Source organism: Phalangium opilio, unplaced genomic scaffold (assembly GCF_054372755.1).
Source record: "Phalangium opilio isolate 3A_F unplaced genomic scaffold, DU_Popi_V2 ptg000246l_1, whole genome shotgun sequence".
NCBI classification, from domain to species: Eukaryota; Metazoa; Arthropoda; class Arachnida; order Opiliones; family Phalangiidae; genus Phalangium; species Phalangium opilio.
The window spans coordinates 2,152,880-2,174,004 of record NW_028324225.1 but is presented as its reverse complement, the minus strand read 5'-3'; the positions used below and the strand labels follow the sequence as shown (position 1 = coordinate 2,174,004).

The window sequence follows — 21,125 nt, the reverse complement described above, 5'->3', positions numbered from 1 at the left end:
GTGGAGAATTTCCAGATTTCTTAGGCGTGCTTCTATAGATGAACAGTATGGTAGCAAATCGATGTTCTAAGGTTCCGTGTTTGTGACTTTCGAACCCACTGTTGAGTGCAGCGATCTCATCTGTCATCCCTCCGGATACCTTCTTTAGCGTTGTTTTGATCGTGCGTACACTTCTCTCGGCCTGGCCATTGGAACAAGGTTGATACGGCGCTGTGGTCAGGTGTTTGATTCCGTTTGCTGACATGAACTGGCCAAACTCTTCGCTTGTGAAGCAGGTTGCATTATCGGTAACCAAAGTTCTCTTGATTCCAAATCGGGCAATTGTTTCTCTGAGAGCTGAATTTGTAGCTTCCGATGATGGTGTTCTTCACACGAAAACCTCAATCCATTTGGTATGTGCGTCAACGATAATGAGCAGGTATCTTCCTTCTATGGGACCAGCGTAGTCCAAGTGAACTCTTTCCCATGGACCGTTGGTGAGAGGCCATGGGTTGTGAACTTTAGGGGACGCTGACGCAGTTTCTTGACAAATACTGCATGTCTTGGATGAGATTTCTATTTGTTCGTCGATTCTTGGCCACCAAATTGCAGCTCGTGCTTTGGACTTCATCCGCACGATTCCATCATGCGTGTTGTGTAATTCTCGTCGTAGAATTTGCTGTAGGCTGCTCGGAACGACGACTCGTGAGTTCATGAGAATGACGTCGTGCAAAATGGATAGGTCTTCCCGTCTGTTGAAATATGGAGTGATCTCGGGTCTGATTTTCGATTTCGGAGGCCATCCTTCTAGTAGGTGTTTCCGCACGGTTTGTAGTACCGGATCCTGTTTCGTGGCTTCAACCATTGCGCTTGTAGAAACCGGTCCTTCATCCATCGCCTTCATCAATAAGACGTATTCCTGAGGTTCAGGATACTTGATGTCCGGAATTGGCAGTGGCAATCGGCTTAAAGCGTCGGCGTTTGAATTTGTGGTTCCTTTCTTATAGATGATCCGGTAATTGTGGGATGATAACAACAACGCCCATCGCTGTAGCCTTGATGCAGCCATCGGTGGAATCGGTTTCTTCTCGGAAAGAATGGATACCAATGGTTGATGGTCCGTTATGAGTGTAAATGTTCGACCCAAAATATAGTCTCGGAATTTAGATACGCCGTACACCAACGCTAATGCTTCCTTCTCGATTTGAGGGTAGTTTATCTCGGCTGGGGCCAAACTTCTCGATGCGAACGCGATTGGTTTTTCCTTGCCGTCTACCAGGTGGGAGATGACGGCACCTATACCAACGGGAGACGCGTCGCATGACAGTAGGACTTCTTTAGTGGGATCGAAGTGTGCCAGTACATTGGATTTCTTCAGTTTTAATTTCGCTGAATGCAAAGCTTCGTCCAATGTTGTGGTCCAGACACATGCCGTAGATTTCTTTAACAATGCGTACAATGGTGCGAGAAGTGTTGCATTATTAGGGATAAACTTGGAACAGTAATTAAATAGTCCCAAGAATGATCGTAGTTCTTCGATGTTCTTCGGTGTTGGTGCATCCATTATGGCCTTGATTTTATTCTCTTGAGGGTGTAATCCGTGTTCGTCAAGACGATATCCGAGGAAATCCAAGGAGGGTACTAGGAATCGGCATTTATCCCTCCGTACGCGTAGACCTGCGTCTTCCAAAGTGGTCAACACGGCATCAAGCCGTTGTAGACATTCTTGTTTGGTTTTTCCTCCAAACAAGGTATCGTCTTGGAAAGGGTATGCGCCGTCGTGCTTAGCCAACAGGATCTCCATATGCTTCTGGAATATCGCTGACGCTGATGAAATCCCAAATGGTAATCGGTTGTATACGTAGAGACCTTTTGGAGTATTGATAACGACTAATTTCTTCGAATCATCGTCCAGCATAAGTTGATTATATGCGTCACGCATATCCAATCTTGCAAACACCTTGCAGCCTGCCATTTTTGCAAAGATATCCTCAGCTTTTGGCAAGGGGTAGATTTCCGTATCGATCATAAGGTTGGTGGTTATCTTATAGTCACCACAGATTCTGACTTGTCCGGATGGTTTCAATACTGGAACAATTGGTGTGGCCCAATTCGAGTGAGAAATAGGTTCGATTATCTTCAGCCGTTCAAGTCTGTCGAGCTCTTCGTTTACTTTCTCCTTGAGTGCGTAGGGTACGCTTCGGGCTTTGTAAAACTTCGGTATGATTCCAGGATTGGTGTGCAGGTGAACTGATGTTTTTCAAACATCCCATGGTGTCGGAAAAAAGTTCGCTATGCTTTGCGAGGACTGCCATCAAGGTGTCGTTTCCGACGTGATTAGTTCCCAAGCTTTGGAATACGGGGTCAGTGATGCGTAGTGGCGAGTAGATCCAGGATCGACCGCATATTGTAGGTCTGTGGTCGTTTGAGAGTAACAGTGGAAGTCTCAAGGTTCGGTCAGAATATTCTACTTCCATCATTAATTGTCCTAGGATGGGCACTTGTTCTCCGTTGTAGGCGATTAATCTGCTTTGTGTGTAAGGAGTTATTTCACCTTTGTGTGGTATGGTCTGTAATACGTCCATGGCCATGATAGAAAATGCTGAACCGGTGTCGTACTTCATCGCTGTTGATTTTCCATTGATATTGCAGTGGATGATAGTCGGTCGTGGTGGACTTCCGTGTTCTATGCTGTTGCTAGTCCTTTCGTGGAATACTTCGTATCCGTTTGGTTCTGCTGAGCTTTCATAGTGCGTGATGTTTGTTTCGCTTGGATCTTGCGTAGCAGTTGTAATCTGATGCGTGGCGTGACAATTGTTCTTGTTCTTCGCCTTCGCGGCAAGACAAGCTCTGGCTAGGTGTCCCTTCTTTTGACATTTGGAGCAAATTGTGTTGATGAAAGGGCACACCGGTGGTGCGTGATTGGGATCGTTGCGCCTTATGCATTGTCGTCTACCGGATATATTTGATTGTCGATGGACAGCGGGTGCCGTAGGCTGGGCGAACGGTGGATGCGACGTGGGTCGTTTGCGTATGTGATGATCTCGAGTGTGAATGACGTGGACTCCATTAAGACTTGAACCATTGGTAGTGCGTTTCATTTCCTTGGAATTTCTGGCGGCACTCTCCATATTCAGTGCAATGGTTGTGACCCTCTCTAATGTGAGTCCACTTTCAGAAATTAGACGATCAAGGATTTGTTGGTCGTTAATGCCACATACAAGACGATCACGTAGCATGTTGGACAGGTCGGTAAACTGACAAAACTCGCTCAGTTTGCGAAGCTCAGAAAGATAAGTAGATATGGATTCACCAGGGAGGCGGGAGCGATTGTAAAACTTGTGACGTTCGGCAATTTCGAGTGGAATTGGGTTGTAAAATTTCGTCAGGGAAGCTATGATTGTGGCGTATGCAGTGGCAGAGAGTTTGATGGGTGCCATTATACCACGGAGTGTCGTGTAGACGTCCGGTCCGATGCACGTTAGAAGATGAGCTCTTTTCATGGATTCGTCGGTGATAGCCATCGTTTCAAAGAAAATGTCGAGCCGTTCAGAGTAGATTGCCCATGGTTCCGGTTGAGGGTTGAAAGCATTAAATAGTCGATGTGAACCGAGAGTGGGTCTGCTTGTGTCGTCAGCCATGTCCGTCGGGTAGTGCCGGTAAGGATAGCGCGTAACGATGTGATGACAAGGATCAGTTGAAGTTGTAATGGTGCGTAATTCACGGGTGCGTATCAAAGTTCGTAACTTTCCGTCGCCATTTTTGTTGTGTTGACCGGGTTTAATAAGTATATTTAAGTGCCGAGTGAAAACTCAATGTAATGTTTAAAACTGTTTATTAACATTAGTTAATTGTCATAATTATTATTTAAGATGATACTTGAAACTAACTACGGTATTATACAACTGCGGACTGATGCCCGTTACTCTATACAACGGACTTTTTATACATGATATAAAAAACATTAGGTCTATTAAGTTAAATAGCATTAATACATAAAAAACTGTTAGTCTATTTTTCTAGTTAGTTTTTTACATCCGCGTCACATTCGTAGCATTACGCTAACAGATCTGATTCTATTTCACGTCTATGTAATAAACATAACATACAAATAATATTATTATACACTGTTAAAACCGGGTTCGGAAACGCACCTTTAAAGGTGTTTTCTTCCCCACAGGAGACGCACCCTTTTAGGCACAAATTCGCACCCTATAAATATAGGGTGTTTATAAATAACCTAAGATATGGGGTATTTTTAAATACCCTAAGGTGCTTAAAGGAATTTAAGCACCTTTCTGGACCTCAGAAATTCTGCTTAGGGTGTGAAAAATACCCTTTCATCTTTTAAGGGTGCGAATTGAAACCTAAAATAGTATTTACCTGTACCTGATAAATTTAGTTTGGGGATGCGAATAAATACCCTTTCAATTGTTTGGGTGCGAATTGAAACCATATATGGTATTTTAAATTCTGTTTCGGGATGCGAAAAATACTTTTTCACCATTAAGGGATGAAACTGAAACCAAATGAAATATTCTCGTTAGGGTGCAAAAATTGGCATTTCGGCCATTTACAGATAAAAAATATGCCATGAAAGGTTAATTATTATCATACGTGGTTCTTTCTTATAATAGAAAAATGTTGTTCACTGGTGTGAAAAACTTTAGCACTTTTATGTAATATCTATCAGACAAGAAGAAATAAATTAACTTTTATCATTAAGTCTTTAATTCGAGGTTCCTAGACAACAGTGTTAAAATTCATTAAATCCTTAAAATTGCAACTATAGTTTACATTCAGATTGCAACTAGAACTATAGTCTACATTCAGAACGTCACTTCGTAATTTTTCAGTTTCTTTGTTATCTGCAATGGAGTACTTCTCAGAGGCAAGTTACGTTCACAATCGGTTTTAATAATCACCCGTTCTTAGGGTTGTTTGATTTAAATCTGTCTGATTTAAATCATGATTTAAATCAAGCGATTTTTTAAAAAAAATCATTTGATTAAAATCAAGAATATATTTTTATTTTTAAAAAATGTTTTCTAGGATTCCAAGAAGTAGTTTAAGAAACTCGAGAAGAAACTTAACTAGAAAAGACCTAAAATTAAAAATAATCATGGTTTTGGTATATTTCAGTTTAAGTTTTTCCCAGAACTCTAGTTTGTCTTCCTGGAAAGGCTAGGAAATGAAATAGCGGTCAAGCTAGTCTTTTTATACAAGCATTTGAATAGTAATAATATCCAATAGCTGCTTAAATGTCATGATTATTTTGCTTTTGGCTAATTTTGACTCAAAAGTTTTCATGTTGGTAATTTACTATCTAATCTATATCTATATAAATCAAAGTCCTGACTGACTGACTGACAGACTGACTGATAATCAACGCCCAGCCCAAACCGCTTGCCCTAGAAGGCTGAAAATTTGCAGGAACGTTACTCATAAGTAGAAGGCGCGTACTAAGAAAGATTTTTTCAATCCGCCGCCATCTTAAAAAATGGCGCCCAGAAATGTAAAAAATACTCTCTATGCAATTAAGTACGCGCGTTTCAACCGATTTCACAAATATTTGGTACACTGGTTTGCTTTAACCTTAAGACGGGCTGAATGGTCTTTCGGGTTCGATTTTTTGCCATCTTTTAAAATGGCGCCCAGAAATGTAAGAAAAAATTCTCTATGCAATAAAGTCCGCGCGTTTCAACCGATTTCACAAATATTTAGTACAATGGTTTCCTTTAACCTATAGACGGGCTGAATGGTATTTTGGGTTCGATTTGTTGCCATCTTTTTAAATGGCGGGCAAAAACTTAAAAACCCTTCTTATGGAATAATGCCCGCGTGAAAAGTAATAAAAAATATCCCGACGGGCTGACGGACTGTGCCGAGTGCCTTCGCTCCTAGGGTGCTACAAAAATATTAGTCATCAGTAAAATCTACACATTCTTTATATCATTTTAGATGGAAGTTCTTATTACACGCGAGCGACGCCGCGGGTAACGGCTAGTAGTTCAATAAAAATCAAAAAAATCAAATAAATCAATTAAAATCAAAAAAATCCGATTTAAATCAAAAAAATCAAATAAATCAATTAAAATCAAAAAAATCCGATTTAAATCAAAAAAATCGATTTTTTTGATTTTTTTGAAAAAATAAAAAAAATCAACAACCCTGCGGGGCCGTTCTATAGCTGTTCTGTGACAAAATGGTGATCAGCTTTAAAATGTTGTTTGGCACTTTCTAGCCATTATCCAGGCCATTGATTTCTATCCATACTGACATATTTTCTACAGATGTTGTATGATAATTCGCATATATCCACTACTTTGTTTAAAAGGGGTTAATGAATAGCTATGCCTAACTCTACACTCAAAAAGGATTAAAAATTAGTTATTCATTATTTGATTCAAGGTTTTAATAATAAATTAGTCTCATTCATTGTTCATGGGCTCACGGCTTTCATTGAGACCTTGAAACCTCTTGAAGTAAACTGAAGTCAAGGATCAAAATGGTCCACATCCGCATAGTGAAACTAACCCTAACCAATCCCACCTAACAAACCTAATGTAACATACCATGATTACTATGGATAGTTGCGATCGTATCCCGGTCCAAGCTGTTAAAATGAATGAAACATTTTCATAAATCAAAGTTAAACTTATAAAAAGTTAAGTTACAATAATTACCTTCTTAAGTGGTTTCATAACTGTGAAACACAGACGCAAGTACACCGACCGTTAAGCCTATTTTGAATTTCAAAATGTTTCGCGCCTCGTGAATATGCGTTTGCGAGCTAAAAAACAGTGCAACAGCGCGTGCGCTGTGTTTCGGGGTATAAAAATACACCGTTTTTCCATTAAAACACCCTTCATCGGTTTAAGAGTTAGTAAGGGTATGATAATACACCATCAAATAAAAAGGGTTTTCATTAACACCTCAGTAGGTGCTAAAACACACACCCCAAAAACCCCTTTTTTTACCTCTCCGTGTGACGTAGTCCAGGAGAGGTTCTGTAACGGCCGTGTCTGTCTGTCTTTCTGTGTGTCTGTCTGTCTGTCTGTCCGTTGTTACACCCACGAGACCGCGTTCGCAGTTTGCGTATCGGAGCAAACGTGTTCGCCATTTCCGAACTGCTTCACAGTCACGGAAATGGCTCCTCTACTTGAGTTCTCACTCCACCATCTTCTGGTCTTTGACCATCCCACACGGACACCAGTCTGTTCTTACTGGCTTCTAATCACCACCATCTTTTGGTCTTCGTCCATCCCACACGGACACCAGTCTGTTGTTACTGGCTTCTAATCACCACCATCTTCTGTTCTTTGTCAATCCACTGGTCTTCCGTCTATTCCACATAGACACCAATCTGTATCATTGGCTTCTACTCCATTATCATCGTTTGGTTTTAGGATATACGCGGCGATCAGCTAGGGTTACGAGAAACGTCTAGCCTCCCTAAGGTGGGATCGCCACCAAAGGTTTTCGCAATTGCGCTTTTTCCTTACTATTATAATGGAAACGAATCGTATATATACCCCAAAATTTGAAGAAAGCGGGCAAGAGGGGTACCCTTCACTTTAAACGTCAATATTAGCAAAGTTTGAGATGATAATAGGTATAACTTTATTTTAAACGATTTAACTATTATTAATGTTAATTATTGAAGATTAAAATAATTATATTTATTTAAATATTAAAGATAAACCTCTCGTGCTAAGAGAGAGATTATCATTGCCTCCTATATCTATCAAGGCCCGTGCATTGTGATATATTTCATTCATTGCCTCCTATATCTATCAAGGCCCGTGCATTGCGATATACCTTTCAAAACAACAACCAAAATGGGAAGCTCCTCTCAGAAACATAATAATTTCTTTTCTCTGTATATGAAATAAAAATATGGATAATATTGCGCTCCTTCATTAATGGTATGAATCCTTGCCTGTCTATTAATATTTTACGTAGGAGTAATACGTTTTCAGCGAAGTCTAGAGAGGATAAACACAAGCGAGATTGTTTCGGAAAAAATACTGCTTCCACTAATGGGTTTATACTCCTTGTTACTGTTGTATACAGTAATCATGATAAAAGCTTAAAAATTTACGAGAGGACAGACCTTTTTTATCCTCTTGTTTTATTCTTAATAAGAATATAAAACATTTATTTTGTATCAAAAAATATTTTTGGTGCTAAGATTGCTTTAGAAAAATCGAAACGGTTAGGCATTGGTAAAAAAGAAGTGTGAAAGCTATTTGCAGAGATGATAATTGTTTTACATGTTTTAAATAAGACTGAAGCTTCCACTATTGTGTTTATGCTCCTTGTTTGTTTGACTGAAAACCATCTAGGTGTAGAAAACAGTCAGACCAAAAATTTCAAAAATATATATTTTAAATCTAATCAGATACGCCCACCTAGTTGAAAATAGACCTTTTAAATTTGCGGAAGCCATTCTTGCTTGTGGGCTGTCAATTTATCTACCAGTAAATATTTGTGTTTGGAAGTTGGATATTAAGTCAAATTAAGTGGTTGTAAAGAGCCAGCAAGTTTTTGCCGCTTCTTTTTGTGAGTATTTGATTTTTGTATGTAAAATGGAGGAAGATAATGTTGATAGTAAGGATGAAATGCGGAAGCGCAAAGCGCGGGAAAGGTTGAGGGCAAAAAGGTCGACGTTTTCATTGGATACTTTAGTTTATATAATCTTCTCGACACGGAGAGGTAATATTTTGGTTTTCCCAACTTGTGTTTATAAAAAAATGAAGTTGCTATGGGTGGTTTTCTTTTCCATAAATTAATCAGTGTTTTTGGTGAAAACGTTCAAATTTTCCCTTAGAAATAACATGAGAGTTTTTCTCCATCGTTTTGAAATGTAATATTCGTTTGTTACGTTTGGGAACGGTTTTATATCCAAATATAAACCTTTTTCTAGGAGCAAATTTAAGGTTTTTGAGAAAAATGAAGTTTAAGTGTTACATTACATGTTTTCACCTCTCCGAGCTGCTATTCGAAACCCTTATATACTACCTATTTGAGCAGGGCGAAACAACAGTCGTATCCTTCAATTCAAACGTCACGGAGAGGTTCTAATTTCGACGTGTCGGTGTGTAAGTGTGTGTGTGTGTGTTTGTGTGTCTGTTGTTACACCCACGTGACCGCGTTCGCAGTTTCCAAATCGGAGCAAACGTGTTCGCCATTTCCGAACTGCTTTCACAGTCACGGAAATGGCTCCTCTACTTGAGTTCTCACACCACCATCTACTGGTCTTTGTCCATCCCACACGGACACCAGTCTGTACTTACTGGCTTCTAATTACCACCATCTTTTGGTCTTCGTCCGTCCCACATGGATACCAGTCTGTATATACTAGCTTCTAATCACCACCACCTTCTGGTCTTTGTCCATCCCACTTGGACACCAGTCTGTACATACTGGTCTTCCGTCTATTCCACATAGACACCAATCTGTCTCATTGGCTTCTAACTCCATCCATTATCATCGTTTGGTTTAAGACATTCGCTAGGGTTACTAGAAACGTCTAGCCTCCATAGGGTGGGTTGTCCACCAAAGGTTTTCGCAATTGCGGTTGTTCTTGCTTTTAACTGTAGTTCGACACCCTTATATACTACCTATTTGAGTAAGGGGAAGCAACCGGCGTATGCTTCATTTCAAACGCCAATATTAGTCAAGTCTCTCAAGAATGTTTTATTGTTCTTTATCAAAACGATGTAACGCTCAATAAGGCGAACAACTGACGAAGAAAATATTTAATATTAATTATATTTATTTTAATATTTAAGATAATCTTGTTTCTCAACTCCAAATTAATACGGAAAGAGTTAAAAAGCAGTCTATGTTTTTGTCTGTGTGTGTCCGTCCATTGTTACACTAGTGCGTCGCGTTAGCAGTTAGCCTTGTGTTGATGTGTTAAGAAATCATACTGAACCTTAATCTTCCCTTTTTCCATAATATAAAGTGAATATGTGGAAGTATTTTTCGTAATTATGATGCATTTAGTACTTTTGTGGCTTTAAAGCTGTGTTTCAGTTTGATATTCCAAACATTATTTTTAATATTGTTATTTGAAATGGCTGTTTATATATTACTTAAGCTATACTACATCTGTATATAGAATAATCCTTGGTTTACTGATTTCACGAAGAAAGCTAAGACCTAGACTCCGGCGGGTATAACAAGTATTATCCTCAATAGGCTTAGTGAATCAAAGAGTAAATTATTGAGGCCTGAGGTGAAGTAAACTTTTGGCTTTGATTTTAGTGTCTGAAATGAAGAGACATCAACGGTTCAGAGTAAGCCGAAAGTTAAATACACTCTTAAATAATCAGGGTAAGGTTTTATAATAGAAGAAAAGATCATGGTGGCAATTAGAATAGTAAAAGGGCTAATGGTAAACGGGTAGTAGCTACAGACCTTTTGTTCTCTTTATGATGCGCATTGACTATTTGTGCGTCTAGCTACAATTTAGCTTTGGTGTTATTTAACGTTAACATTCATGTTGGCAAACTAAGAATATTGTTGAGGTGAGACGAGACAATAGTGTTTACACTGCAAACCAGTTGTGAATGTAGCTATCAGAATATACGGTAAACAGCTGAAGCGTAGACTTCATTTTCCTTTTCTTTTCCCCATTGACTGATTTCATTGTGTCCAAGAAGATTTATCCTTATTGGATATAAAATGTCGTCTGCTTTACTGTATATTCGCTTTGCTTGGAATACTGCTTCAATATTTCGTAAATTTTTACTTCAAAAAAGAGAAATAATTCCATATCTAGGTAAATAAGTTTGTAGTAGTAGACCTCTTGAATCGGAGAGGTAATATTTTGGTTTTCCCAATTTGTTTACTTTTGTCTGCACCTTATGCTTAAACTTTCGGGCTGCTAAATTAATAGCATAAGAAAATATAGTCATAGGTATTTTCTTTACAACCATCTTTATTAATTTTAGTTATTTAGTGTTTATTCTTAGGCACGTTACAAAGATATGGAAATGATTCAATACTGTATGTTACGGGTTTCGTGGCTCTAGGGATATTAACCGCAAACACACCCATCGCAAAATCATGGATGAATATGTAGAAAGATCCCTGAACACAAAGTTAATTTCTTATTTCGAATTCTATTCGACTGCTAAATGGGGCGAACGAGAAATATTCGCCTTAATCCTCGCTCATTTGACAAAATGAGTCTGTGAAAAGTGGAAAACTCGATTGTAAAAGAATTTAGTTAAATTTAAGGGGTCATCCGTAAAATACATCAATCCTAACTTGTAAACGGTGATCCTCTCGGAAAAATGTTATAGAAATTACATATTTGACTCAAAATCAACCATACAACCCCCTGCACCTCTGTCACGCGTTCCCTCTTTTTGGAACACCCTTCAGTGTTCTGAAATAACGGTAGATTATTTGTGCTGTTGTTGTTTTGCCCTCAGAAATCTTGTCGCCACAAAATTTAATCGAAACCGCTAACATTAACTTTAAATATTCAACACGGGGTGCCTTTTGCCAAAACAATTAAAACAAACAAGCAAGCGGTGAAAGTTCCGGATTGGTGAGATCGAATTTCCTCAAAGTTTTGTAAACAAGTTGGGAAACAAAAAAAAAATAACCTCTCCGACTCGAGACGTACTTGAGAGGTTTTTCTTAATTAATTTATTAAATAAATATAATTGGTATTAATTATTTGAATCGTCATTAATTTAGCTTAATTATATTTAAATCGTTTTAAGAAACTTTATTCCTAAAATCATTTTAAACATAGCTATTTTTGACGTTTGAATTCAAGCGTACGCCTCTTTAACAATTTTTGGAAATTTAGGGTATAGTATAAGAAAACTTGCAATACGGTAAACTTTTGGTGGAAGCCATTGGGAGGTATTAAAGCCAAAACCATAATCCGTATAACGAGACTAATTGACTCAAGTAGAATTACCTTTGTTAGAAAACCAACCTAGCTTATTTGATTTTGTATTTGTATTTAGCCTGTTTGTAGCAGAATTCAGTCTTAGAAAGAGTAAAAATTCAATCATAAAACGTGCTAAATATTTCCATATGCAACTCCTCTAGTCTGGTCTTTATTTTTAAGAAAAATATTGATTAGATAAATGTATTATTCATCAATTTCATTTCAGTTACCCTGGCAACTGAAACATTAGCGGGACTGTGTGGTTAACAACAAAAGCGGTTAAAATGATAATTTAGACCCAATACCCAACGCTGTTCGGTACGAGACTTGACATACCTTATATCAAAACAACACTCAAAGGAGAGTAGAAAATTGTCTCAAGTTTCTGTCAAATTATAATCGCTTAAAAATTTGAGAGATTTCACGTTTTAAAGACTTAATGATTTTTTTGTTTTGCCTTTGTCTTTCGGTTTTTACACGTTATGATTAAAGTGGACCCCAAAATGGCACTAAAAGAAGTATAATTTCTTTGAAATTATCAATATTTCACATACAGGTTTAGAATTTGCATTTTAAAATCTTAAATGTTACCATCGATATAAAATTGAATTAATAATTTTATGTACTACCAACAGAGAGCAATTAATTAAGAGACAATTTACTCGAGTTAATGAACATTCGGTGGCGTTTTTGAATTAAGACTTCATTGTATCGGAACTATAAGATTGATTTTCTTGGTGACAAACAAAACTTTATATTCAGATGTTGTGGTGAACCAAGAGCAAAGCATCGTGGTAAAAAATAAACAAGTTGGCTTGGTCTCGCCTCCATCTAAGGGATAGGATCACGTGACTAACAAAGTTGACTGTAGTACCACCTGTTGTAGAGCGACAAAAATAAATCTCTTATTTTTCTGATTCATCTGACTCGTGAGGTAAAACAGGTTGTGCGCATGGCAAAATCCAGCCAATCAGGTTATCCCTTCCTCGCCTCAAAACCCGAGAACAAGATCTGAGCCGTTATAAAAATTCAAAAGATTTGTTGGTTGGGTCTATTGCGAGATATACTCAGATTCCAAAATACTGTTCAATAGTGAGTATAAATTGTTCTTATAATTCTGTTAAATTATAAATATTAAGTACTATTAACAATCTCGTTACTAATTAACAATCAAAAATCGATCAGCAACACTTTACAGCCTCTGATGATTTCGGATTGTAGATGTTAGAATTTACCTGGAACTAAATGAAATGCAATTTATTGGAAATAATCGATATTTAAAATACAGGTATAGAATTTGAATTTTCCATCCTTGATTTTAAAAACGCATCAACTATTTTAGGTTCACCAATGAGACTGAAATTAATTACGCGATATCTGTAGTGAGTTTATAAACACTCGTTTGCGTTATTGAAGCGAGACTTAATTAGTGTCTCGGAATTAAGATTGCTTTAGTTGATGACAATTACACTTTCATTTCATTTTTTGTCAGCTATCTTCGAATAGTACAGTCAATCTGGCTCAAAAAAGGGCCTTACCCGGAACAAATTGCGATAGTTTTGAAATTGGGGACTTTTATAGAACTTGAAGCGCTCTTTCACATGGTGCAATCTCCCCCAATCAGCAACTTGAGGAAAATCCGCCATCTTGAAAAATGGCCGCCAAAATTACTAAAGTGCTACGTAACTTTGGCTGTAGTTATCGGATTGAATCACAAAAAAATCTTATAGTGTAGCTTAAGACATTCCACACGATTTACCTTATATTCATTTTTAGCGTTAAACCAACCGGAAGCTGGCAAACCTGCATTAAAACCGGCTAAATTGATAAATTTCGTGAAATGCAAAGTTTCTACCGAAAGAAATTAAAGATTTCTTTAAAATTTCCCTGTTAAAATAGTAGGAAGCGCTCTTCTAAGACTTTTTGTCTATCCAACGATTAAAGAGGGCTAAAAGTGTCCGCCATATTGAAAAATGGCCGCCCAATTACGCTAAAATGATCATAACTCGTGATCTAATCATCCAATTCATACGTTTCATACCTCAAATTGTTTGTTATAATATTTCCTAAAGTTTTACTTCTAAGAGTTTTGGTCATTTTTGGCACCGTTGTTTAATTATAATTGATATTTTAAATAATATAACTAATTTTCATAATAACAAATTGTTTTAAATAAATAATTTACTTTGAAATGAATTTTCAGTTCTCATTCATGAGCTTTAAAATTCATAATTACACTTTAGCGCCATCTTTCCCTCCTAACATTAACTATAACTGGAACTGGAACTAATAGCCATTGACGTCCCAGTACAGAGTACACCACTCATAATCGAATGTTATCATCCTTTTTAATTCGTAATTAGATCTTTTGTTGTTTTTTGTGATGGATGAGGATTGTTTGTTGTGTGGTCAAACAAACCCGGGCCAAAATACTGTTCTAGTGAAACGAGGACTAGGTGCGCTTATAAGTGCGAGTATAAGAAGAGGTGATGGGCTAGAAAATAAGATGCAAACTGCTGAAAATGTTCGTGTTCATGAACAATGCCGCCGAAATTATACACGGGAGAAAAACATTGTGCGTGCTACCCAAGCAAATGCTACGTGTTTATCGGATGATTTTGCAAGTTTAAGATCAAAAACTCCAACGTTTGAATTTAAACAAGAATGTTTAATTTGTGGGAAAAATGCTGAAACTGATTCCAAAAATCAGGGTAGAGACATAGTTTATGAAGTCAGGACGAATCAAATAAAAAAAACTCTCTTGGAACGGTCAGAGGTTCGCAATGATGAGTGGTCAAGGTTAGTGCAAGCTCGATTGGACAGTGTAATTGACCTTATTGCCGCTGAGGCAAGATATCATAAAACGTGCTATGTTAAGTATTGTAATGAAAGGCTAGGGGCAAATACTGTTGGGCGTAAAGCTGACGTTGATAAGGAAGAAGCATTTGCTAAACTATGCAGCTTTCTAGACGAGAACCAAGACGAATGCCAGTACACCTTGCCTGAGTTAGAAGCAAAAATGCAGTCCTTCTGTAAAGAAGGAACAGAGACTTACAACATCAAATACTTGAAGAAAAAGCTCGTAAATTATTATGGTGGCGCATTACTGTATGTGCAAAGAAGGGAAGAGAAAACATTGTAACATTTCGAGATACTGCAGAAAAAATACTAACTGACAGCTGGTATTGTTCGAAAAAAGTAATGAAGTTGATGAGCGTACGCGAATTATAGAAGCTGCAGCCAAAATAATAAGGGAAGATATTCAATTGGAAGTGTATGAAAACGCCGTGTACCCAACAGAGAACGAATTTAGAAATGGAGGTTCAGAACTAGTCCCAAAATCCTTACTTACGTTTCTCAAAGTTGTATCGAAAAGGACTAATGATTCTAGTAAAAAAGACGTCAAAGTTAACGCCATCGCGCAAGCCATCATAACCGTAACTAGACCCAGGTCATTCATTTCACCAATTCAGTTGGGATTAGCAATTCACTTGCATAAGCAAATAGGATCAAGGTACCTAATAAACATGCTGAATCATTTGGGGTTGTGTTCTTCCTATAACGAAGTACAGTCGTTCGAGAACTGCGTGTTAAAATCTAGCCCTGATCAAACACTGGAACCTTCTTTCAAACAATTCGTGTTTGATAACGCAGACGTCAACATATGCACAATCGACGGGCACGGCACATTTCATAGCATGGGTGGAGTGATGTGCGTTACTCCCGCTTCTGCTCACAAAACTAGTTCACGAATACTGCGGAACACAACTCAAGTTACAGCGGAAATCGCTGGTTCATATGGAAAAATTGACCTAAAAGTTTACAAAAAACCTAAAGAAAGCGGGCTCAGTAAGCTGCACGCCCGAGATGTGCAATTAAATGCCAAGGAGCTGGTCATTTCGCTTCAAATGTCTAAAAAGCAGGACCTAGTGTGGCTATGCGGCGCTATTTGGAAGCAACCGAGTCCAACTCCGCAGTGGAGTGGGTATGTGGAACTGGTCTCGAGTTGTGATAAACAGTTTGACGTCAGCAAAGTTGTTGTACTTCCTTTCGTCAACATGAATCCAACAAACCTATCCACGATCTATACAGCTCTTTTGTTTGCTGTCGAACAAATTCGACGATATAACCAGAACATTTGCCCAGTTACGTTTGATCAGCCCCTTTTCATCAAAGCGATAGAAATTGTTTTAGAATCACAGGAAGAGTTATCCTCAGTCGTAGTGAGGCTAGGTGGTTTTCATACTCTGATGTCATTTATGGGCGCTAAGGGATACATTATGGCTGGAAGCGGAATATCAGAAATTTTTGAAACAGTTTATGCGAAAGCGTCAGTACCGCATATGCTCAATGGTCATTATTTTTCACGTGCCCAACGCGCCCACTTTCTACTCCAAACCGCCTTGGCCGAACTCATTCTCAACTTAACGGATGTTGATGAAACACTCAAGAAACAAATGACCATAATTCACGATGACTTAGCTACAAATCTTCTTACCAATGAAGACGTCTGTAACTCTCAAGATGTTGTTAAATTGCAGGAAAGTTTCGATGGAAAAATCAAGGAGTTACGGGAGTCTTCGCGAACATCGAAACTATGGCTACTATATTTTGAATTAGTTACAATTATGCGTCTGTTCGTTAGAGAAGAACGTTCTGGATACTGGGAACTACACTTGTACTGTGTAAAAAATATGTTACCATATTTGCACGCATCCGCTCACCTCGCATACGCTAAATCCGCGCATCTTTATGTGCAAGAAATGACAACGCTTAGAAGTAAAATGACCAATGAGGAGTATGATGGCTTCGTCAGACGGGGATTTTTCACAGTAAGACGTACTGCTAAATTCTGGTCTGGAATATGGTCTGATATGACCATTGAGCAAGTTTTAATGAGGTCTATGAAGGCAACTGGTGGTCTAACACGCGGTCGTGGCCTCATAGAGAGCACAATTTCAAGATGGGTTTTAACCCTTCCAGTGTGTGTTAGCGTTAGTGAAGCCTTAGAGGAATACTGTGGAGTGTCAACAGCGACTTCCGAACAGCACATAGAATTAAGGGAATCCAGGAAATCTCGCGATTTAAAGGATTATTTAAAATTTTTCGGTTGGTTAAGAGACCATTCTCCTTTCAAGAATGCTGAGGAATTGATAGCTTTGGGAACAGGAGCTATAGCTGATTCATCAATTAATTGTGACGCTGCGTATCAAGTAGGCTGTACTTCAATGGAAAACATTATTGGAAAACCTTTCTCAGATATTCGACTCCGAAGAAACGATAAAGTTCGACCGTTAGCAGCAATGAAGAATGTTGTACTTTTAGAAGACGAAGAAATAGTTGTTAACCCCCAACAACTGTTCAACAGAATAGCTTGCGCATTACAAAGAGGAGCAAATTTGAAACTATACATGGCGTATGAATTATCTCCAACTGCTCCAGCACTATTTGATGAACTATCTTTTCGCAAAACCAACAAAGCTGCTCTGGCTCATATGTTAGAGACTCTCGATCCATTGGTATGCCACTCCTCTGCGGTAAATTTTGATCAAATAGTTGTGGACGGAGGCTTATTGCTTCATCGAGTTGTGTGGCCTCGTCCAGCGTTGTTCGGTGAAATTTTGGTCCTGTATGTTCAGTACGTAATAAGACATTATGGCCCTAAAGCAACTGTAGTTTTTGACGGCTACTCAAATAGGATGACAACCAAGGGTGAAGAGCAACACAGACGTAACTGCAAAACCATGGCCGCTGCTGTTACCGTAGAGGAACAGATACCAGCTTCAACTAGCCAAGATACTTTTCTTAGAAACTCGAAAAATAAAGAATCGTTAATATCTTTACTAAAAGCTAAACTGGAAGTAGCCGGGATAACTGTAAAACAGGCTGAGAACGATGCAGATACCCTTATTGCAAGAACAGCCATTGAACACGCCAACAGAGAAAATGTAAACATTGCCTTAGTTGGCGAAGATACAGATCTTTTAGTCCTTCTAGTAGTTCTTGGGAATCCTGCTAAAGGAAGCTCATTATTTTTTGTGAAACCCGGCCATGGAAATATGCCAGATAAAACGTTGAGTATTAAAGTCATTCAAGAGAAACTGGGTTCTGCTAAAAAGTCACTGATTGTTCTCCACGCCACAACTGGATCTGATACAACATCGGCACTGTATCGCCGAGGAAAGAAGAAAGCATTTAACATTTTGTTGAAAAATGTGATTCTCCGAGAAAAATTGGATGTGTTCAATTCGTCAAATACAACCCACGAAGAAATAGACAAAGCGGAAGAAAATTTCTTACTAACCCTTTATGGTGGCTCACCAAATGATACATTAGATTTGCTAAGATACAAATCGTACGTTAAAGCCACAGCACAGTCAGCTTTAAGCTCCGACTTCGAATTAGCTTCACTTCCACCAACAAGCGCAGCAGCGAAACAACATATGTACAGAGTATATCATCAAGTACAAACTTGGCACGGCAATGAAATGGACCCGACTAATTGGGGATGGAAAATCGTCGGAAATTCTCTTAAACCAATTATCTCAAGTTTAAAACCGGCACCAGAAGAACTTCTGAAAATGGTTTACTGCAAATGCAAGGACACATGCGATAACACTTGCAATTGCCGTATAACCGGATTAATGTGTTCCTCCATGTGTCGACGTTGCAAGGGAATTTCTTGCACAAACGAAAATCGCGATATTTCGGTAGATGATGAACATGATGAGGAACTTTCTTAAATTCTTTTATATTGATCACATTATTACTATTTTCAATTTCTGTAAAAGGTTTTCTTGACAAAATAAATTAATCTTATCAAGTAATAGAAAAAAAGTATAATTGTGAATTGGATGATTAGATCACGAGTTATGATCATTTTAGCGTAATTGGGCGGCCATTTTTCAAGATGGCGGACACTTTTAGCCCTCTTTAATCGTAGGATAGACAAAAAGTCTTAGAAGAGCGCTTCCTACTATTTGAACAGCGAAATTTTAAAGAAATCTTTAATTTCTTTCGGTAGAAACTTTGCATTTCACGAAATTTATCAATTTAGCCGGTTTTAATGCAGGTTTGCCAGCTTCCGGTTGGTTTAACGCTAAAAATGAATATAAAGTAAATCGTGTGGAATGTCTTAAGCTACACTATAAGATTTTTTGTGATTCAATCCGATAATTACAGCCAAAGTTACGTAGCACTTTAGTAATTTTGGCGGCCATTTTTCAAGATGGCGGATTTTCCTCAAGTTGCTGATTGGGGGAGATTGCACCATGTGAAAGAGCGCCTCAAGTTCTATAAAAGTCCTCAATTTTAAAACTATCGCAATTTGTTCCGGGTCAAACCCCAGATTGACTGTACTAATAAAGAAATAACTGGGAAACGTTTTCTTAAGTTCAAAGGATAAATTTTATTAAAATGGATTGATTTAAACAGACCATTAATACTTCCTTAAGTTTTAAGCATATTGGTGCTCCAGAGGATCCCCTACAAGGCGACGTTCCTCCTGAACTCCAGGTTTTGCTTGGCAAAAATGCCTCCTGCCTTAGCCCAGCCAAAACTGGGGTTCGTAAGGAAAGCAAATTTGAAGTGGATTCACTGGAGCCGCGCTATGCTTTAAGGTATAACTAAATGGCTCCGAAAGCATTACTCAGGTTCAAAGGATAAAAAAAATGGCTCGAAAACCATTTCTTATGTTAATAGAAATAAAAATTTACTAAAATGGATTAATAAGAATGGAATATTAGTTCATTAAAATTAATTAAAAAGAATGGAATAATTATGGATGCTATTAATTTATTTGGTTAAATGAAATTTTAATTGAAAACAAATTATGGCATGAAAAATTAAATGAAGATTAATATGGTGATGATGCTACAAAGAAATATAAGAAATATATATTAATTATCTTCAATGAAAATTTTTAATTGAAACTCAAGAAAAGAATTGAGGTTGTAAACGTATTTAAGACTTAAGGCTTTCAAGAGATTCATGAACAAAAACCCCAAATGTAACTTCTTTTCCTGTCCCCCAATTTAATAAAAGTGTTAACTTTTTTAAATGTGATTAGTACTTACAAAATATTTACAATGACGTTTCCATGGTTCCACCCTCTTGTGGTGCCGTTGTTGATGATGATGATTGTGGTGGTGGTGGTGGTGGTGGGGGTGTCACCACTACCACAGGCGACTCGACGCCCACCGAGCCCGTTTCCGCCGGTGAAACCGGCAACGCGTCGTCTACCATGCAACCGTATATAAGTCAAGTATATATTTGCTAGAGCCTTATACACCTTTGGCTGGATTGTGTGCAATATACTTTTTATGTCCAACAATTTTAGTCTAAAATCCCTTTCTCTCTATATACTTTTATACCATAGAATACCTTTCTACCTCATTACCAAATATTTTTTACGCATTGAAAGCCATGGCGATAAAAGTCTCTAGCTAAGATTGCTTGCATAAGGGCCACCTAGGGATAGTAGGGAACTTCACTGTCTTTTTTAAAATCAAATTTATTATTATCTTATTTTATTAAATTAAAAACTCGTTTCCCTTAATGACAATTTTAACCAAGTGCATAGAAGATTTTAGGTAGCCCCAGGAAAAGCAATCGAATATAGGTAGTACCTCTATTTTGCGGGCAGTCCCGCTTTAGGTGCCCTGGTTTTTTGCACTTGTGGCAAGTTCTTATCCATTGCCACCGACCGCCGGCCCGTTTACTTCGGCCGCCTCGCCCGTTACCGCGGCCACCACCGCGTCCCCGCTTTCCGGCGCCGCCGTAAAAGTAGGCATTCGTTACCGTGATATTTTTGCCTTCCATTACTAAGACCAAACCGACAAAAAATTTCATTGAATAGTTTACGATCAATTACTTTCTATCTAGTTTAAAGTTTGACAATAATTTTAAACATTATAACTTTAAATTCTATGACTTAGCTTCAAAACCCGTTTATTAATAATTTTAACTATTAAAAATTGTGTTCAAAACATACTTACGAGGTTGAAAAACTGCTTGATTTAGAAAACAAAAGTAATTTCCCGCCAAAAATATTCCCCGGGCTAGGAGAAGTAGCATAGAGCAATTAAAACTGGATTGAAGCATGATTTTACAGCAACGTTTCCAGGTATAATTGCTCCATGCTACTGTTCCAGACTCCAGAGGGCAATAAATTAAAAAGGCTTATTCTCTTGGCTTCTGTTTCGGCGGGAATTGTTCCAATTTC

The 21,125-nt window shown here is 38.0% G+C and overlaps 1 protein-coding gene across 1 annotated transcript; it reads right to left on the bottom strand.

The window, feature by feature from the left end:
- Positions 1 to 2,126: 2,126 nt before the first annotated feature.
- LOC149611327 (uncharacterized) lies at positions 2,127 to 3,620 on the bottom strand. The gene has a single exon (XM_089858515.1). The coding sequence runs from the start codon at positions 3,618 to 3,620 to the stop codon at positions 2,127 to 2,129; it is 1,494 nt and encodes a 497-aa protein (XP_089714641.1).
- Between the last annotated feature and the right edge of the window lie 17,505 nt (positions 3,621 to 21,125).

Excerpts from the sequence above, each read along its gene's own strand:
- LOC149611327 (XM_089858515.1), bottom strand. The coding sequence starts at position 3,620 with ATGGCTGACGACACAAGCAGACCCACTCTCGGTTCACATCGACTATTT.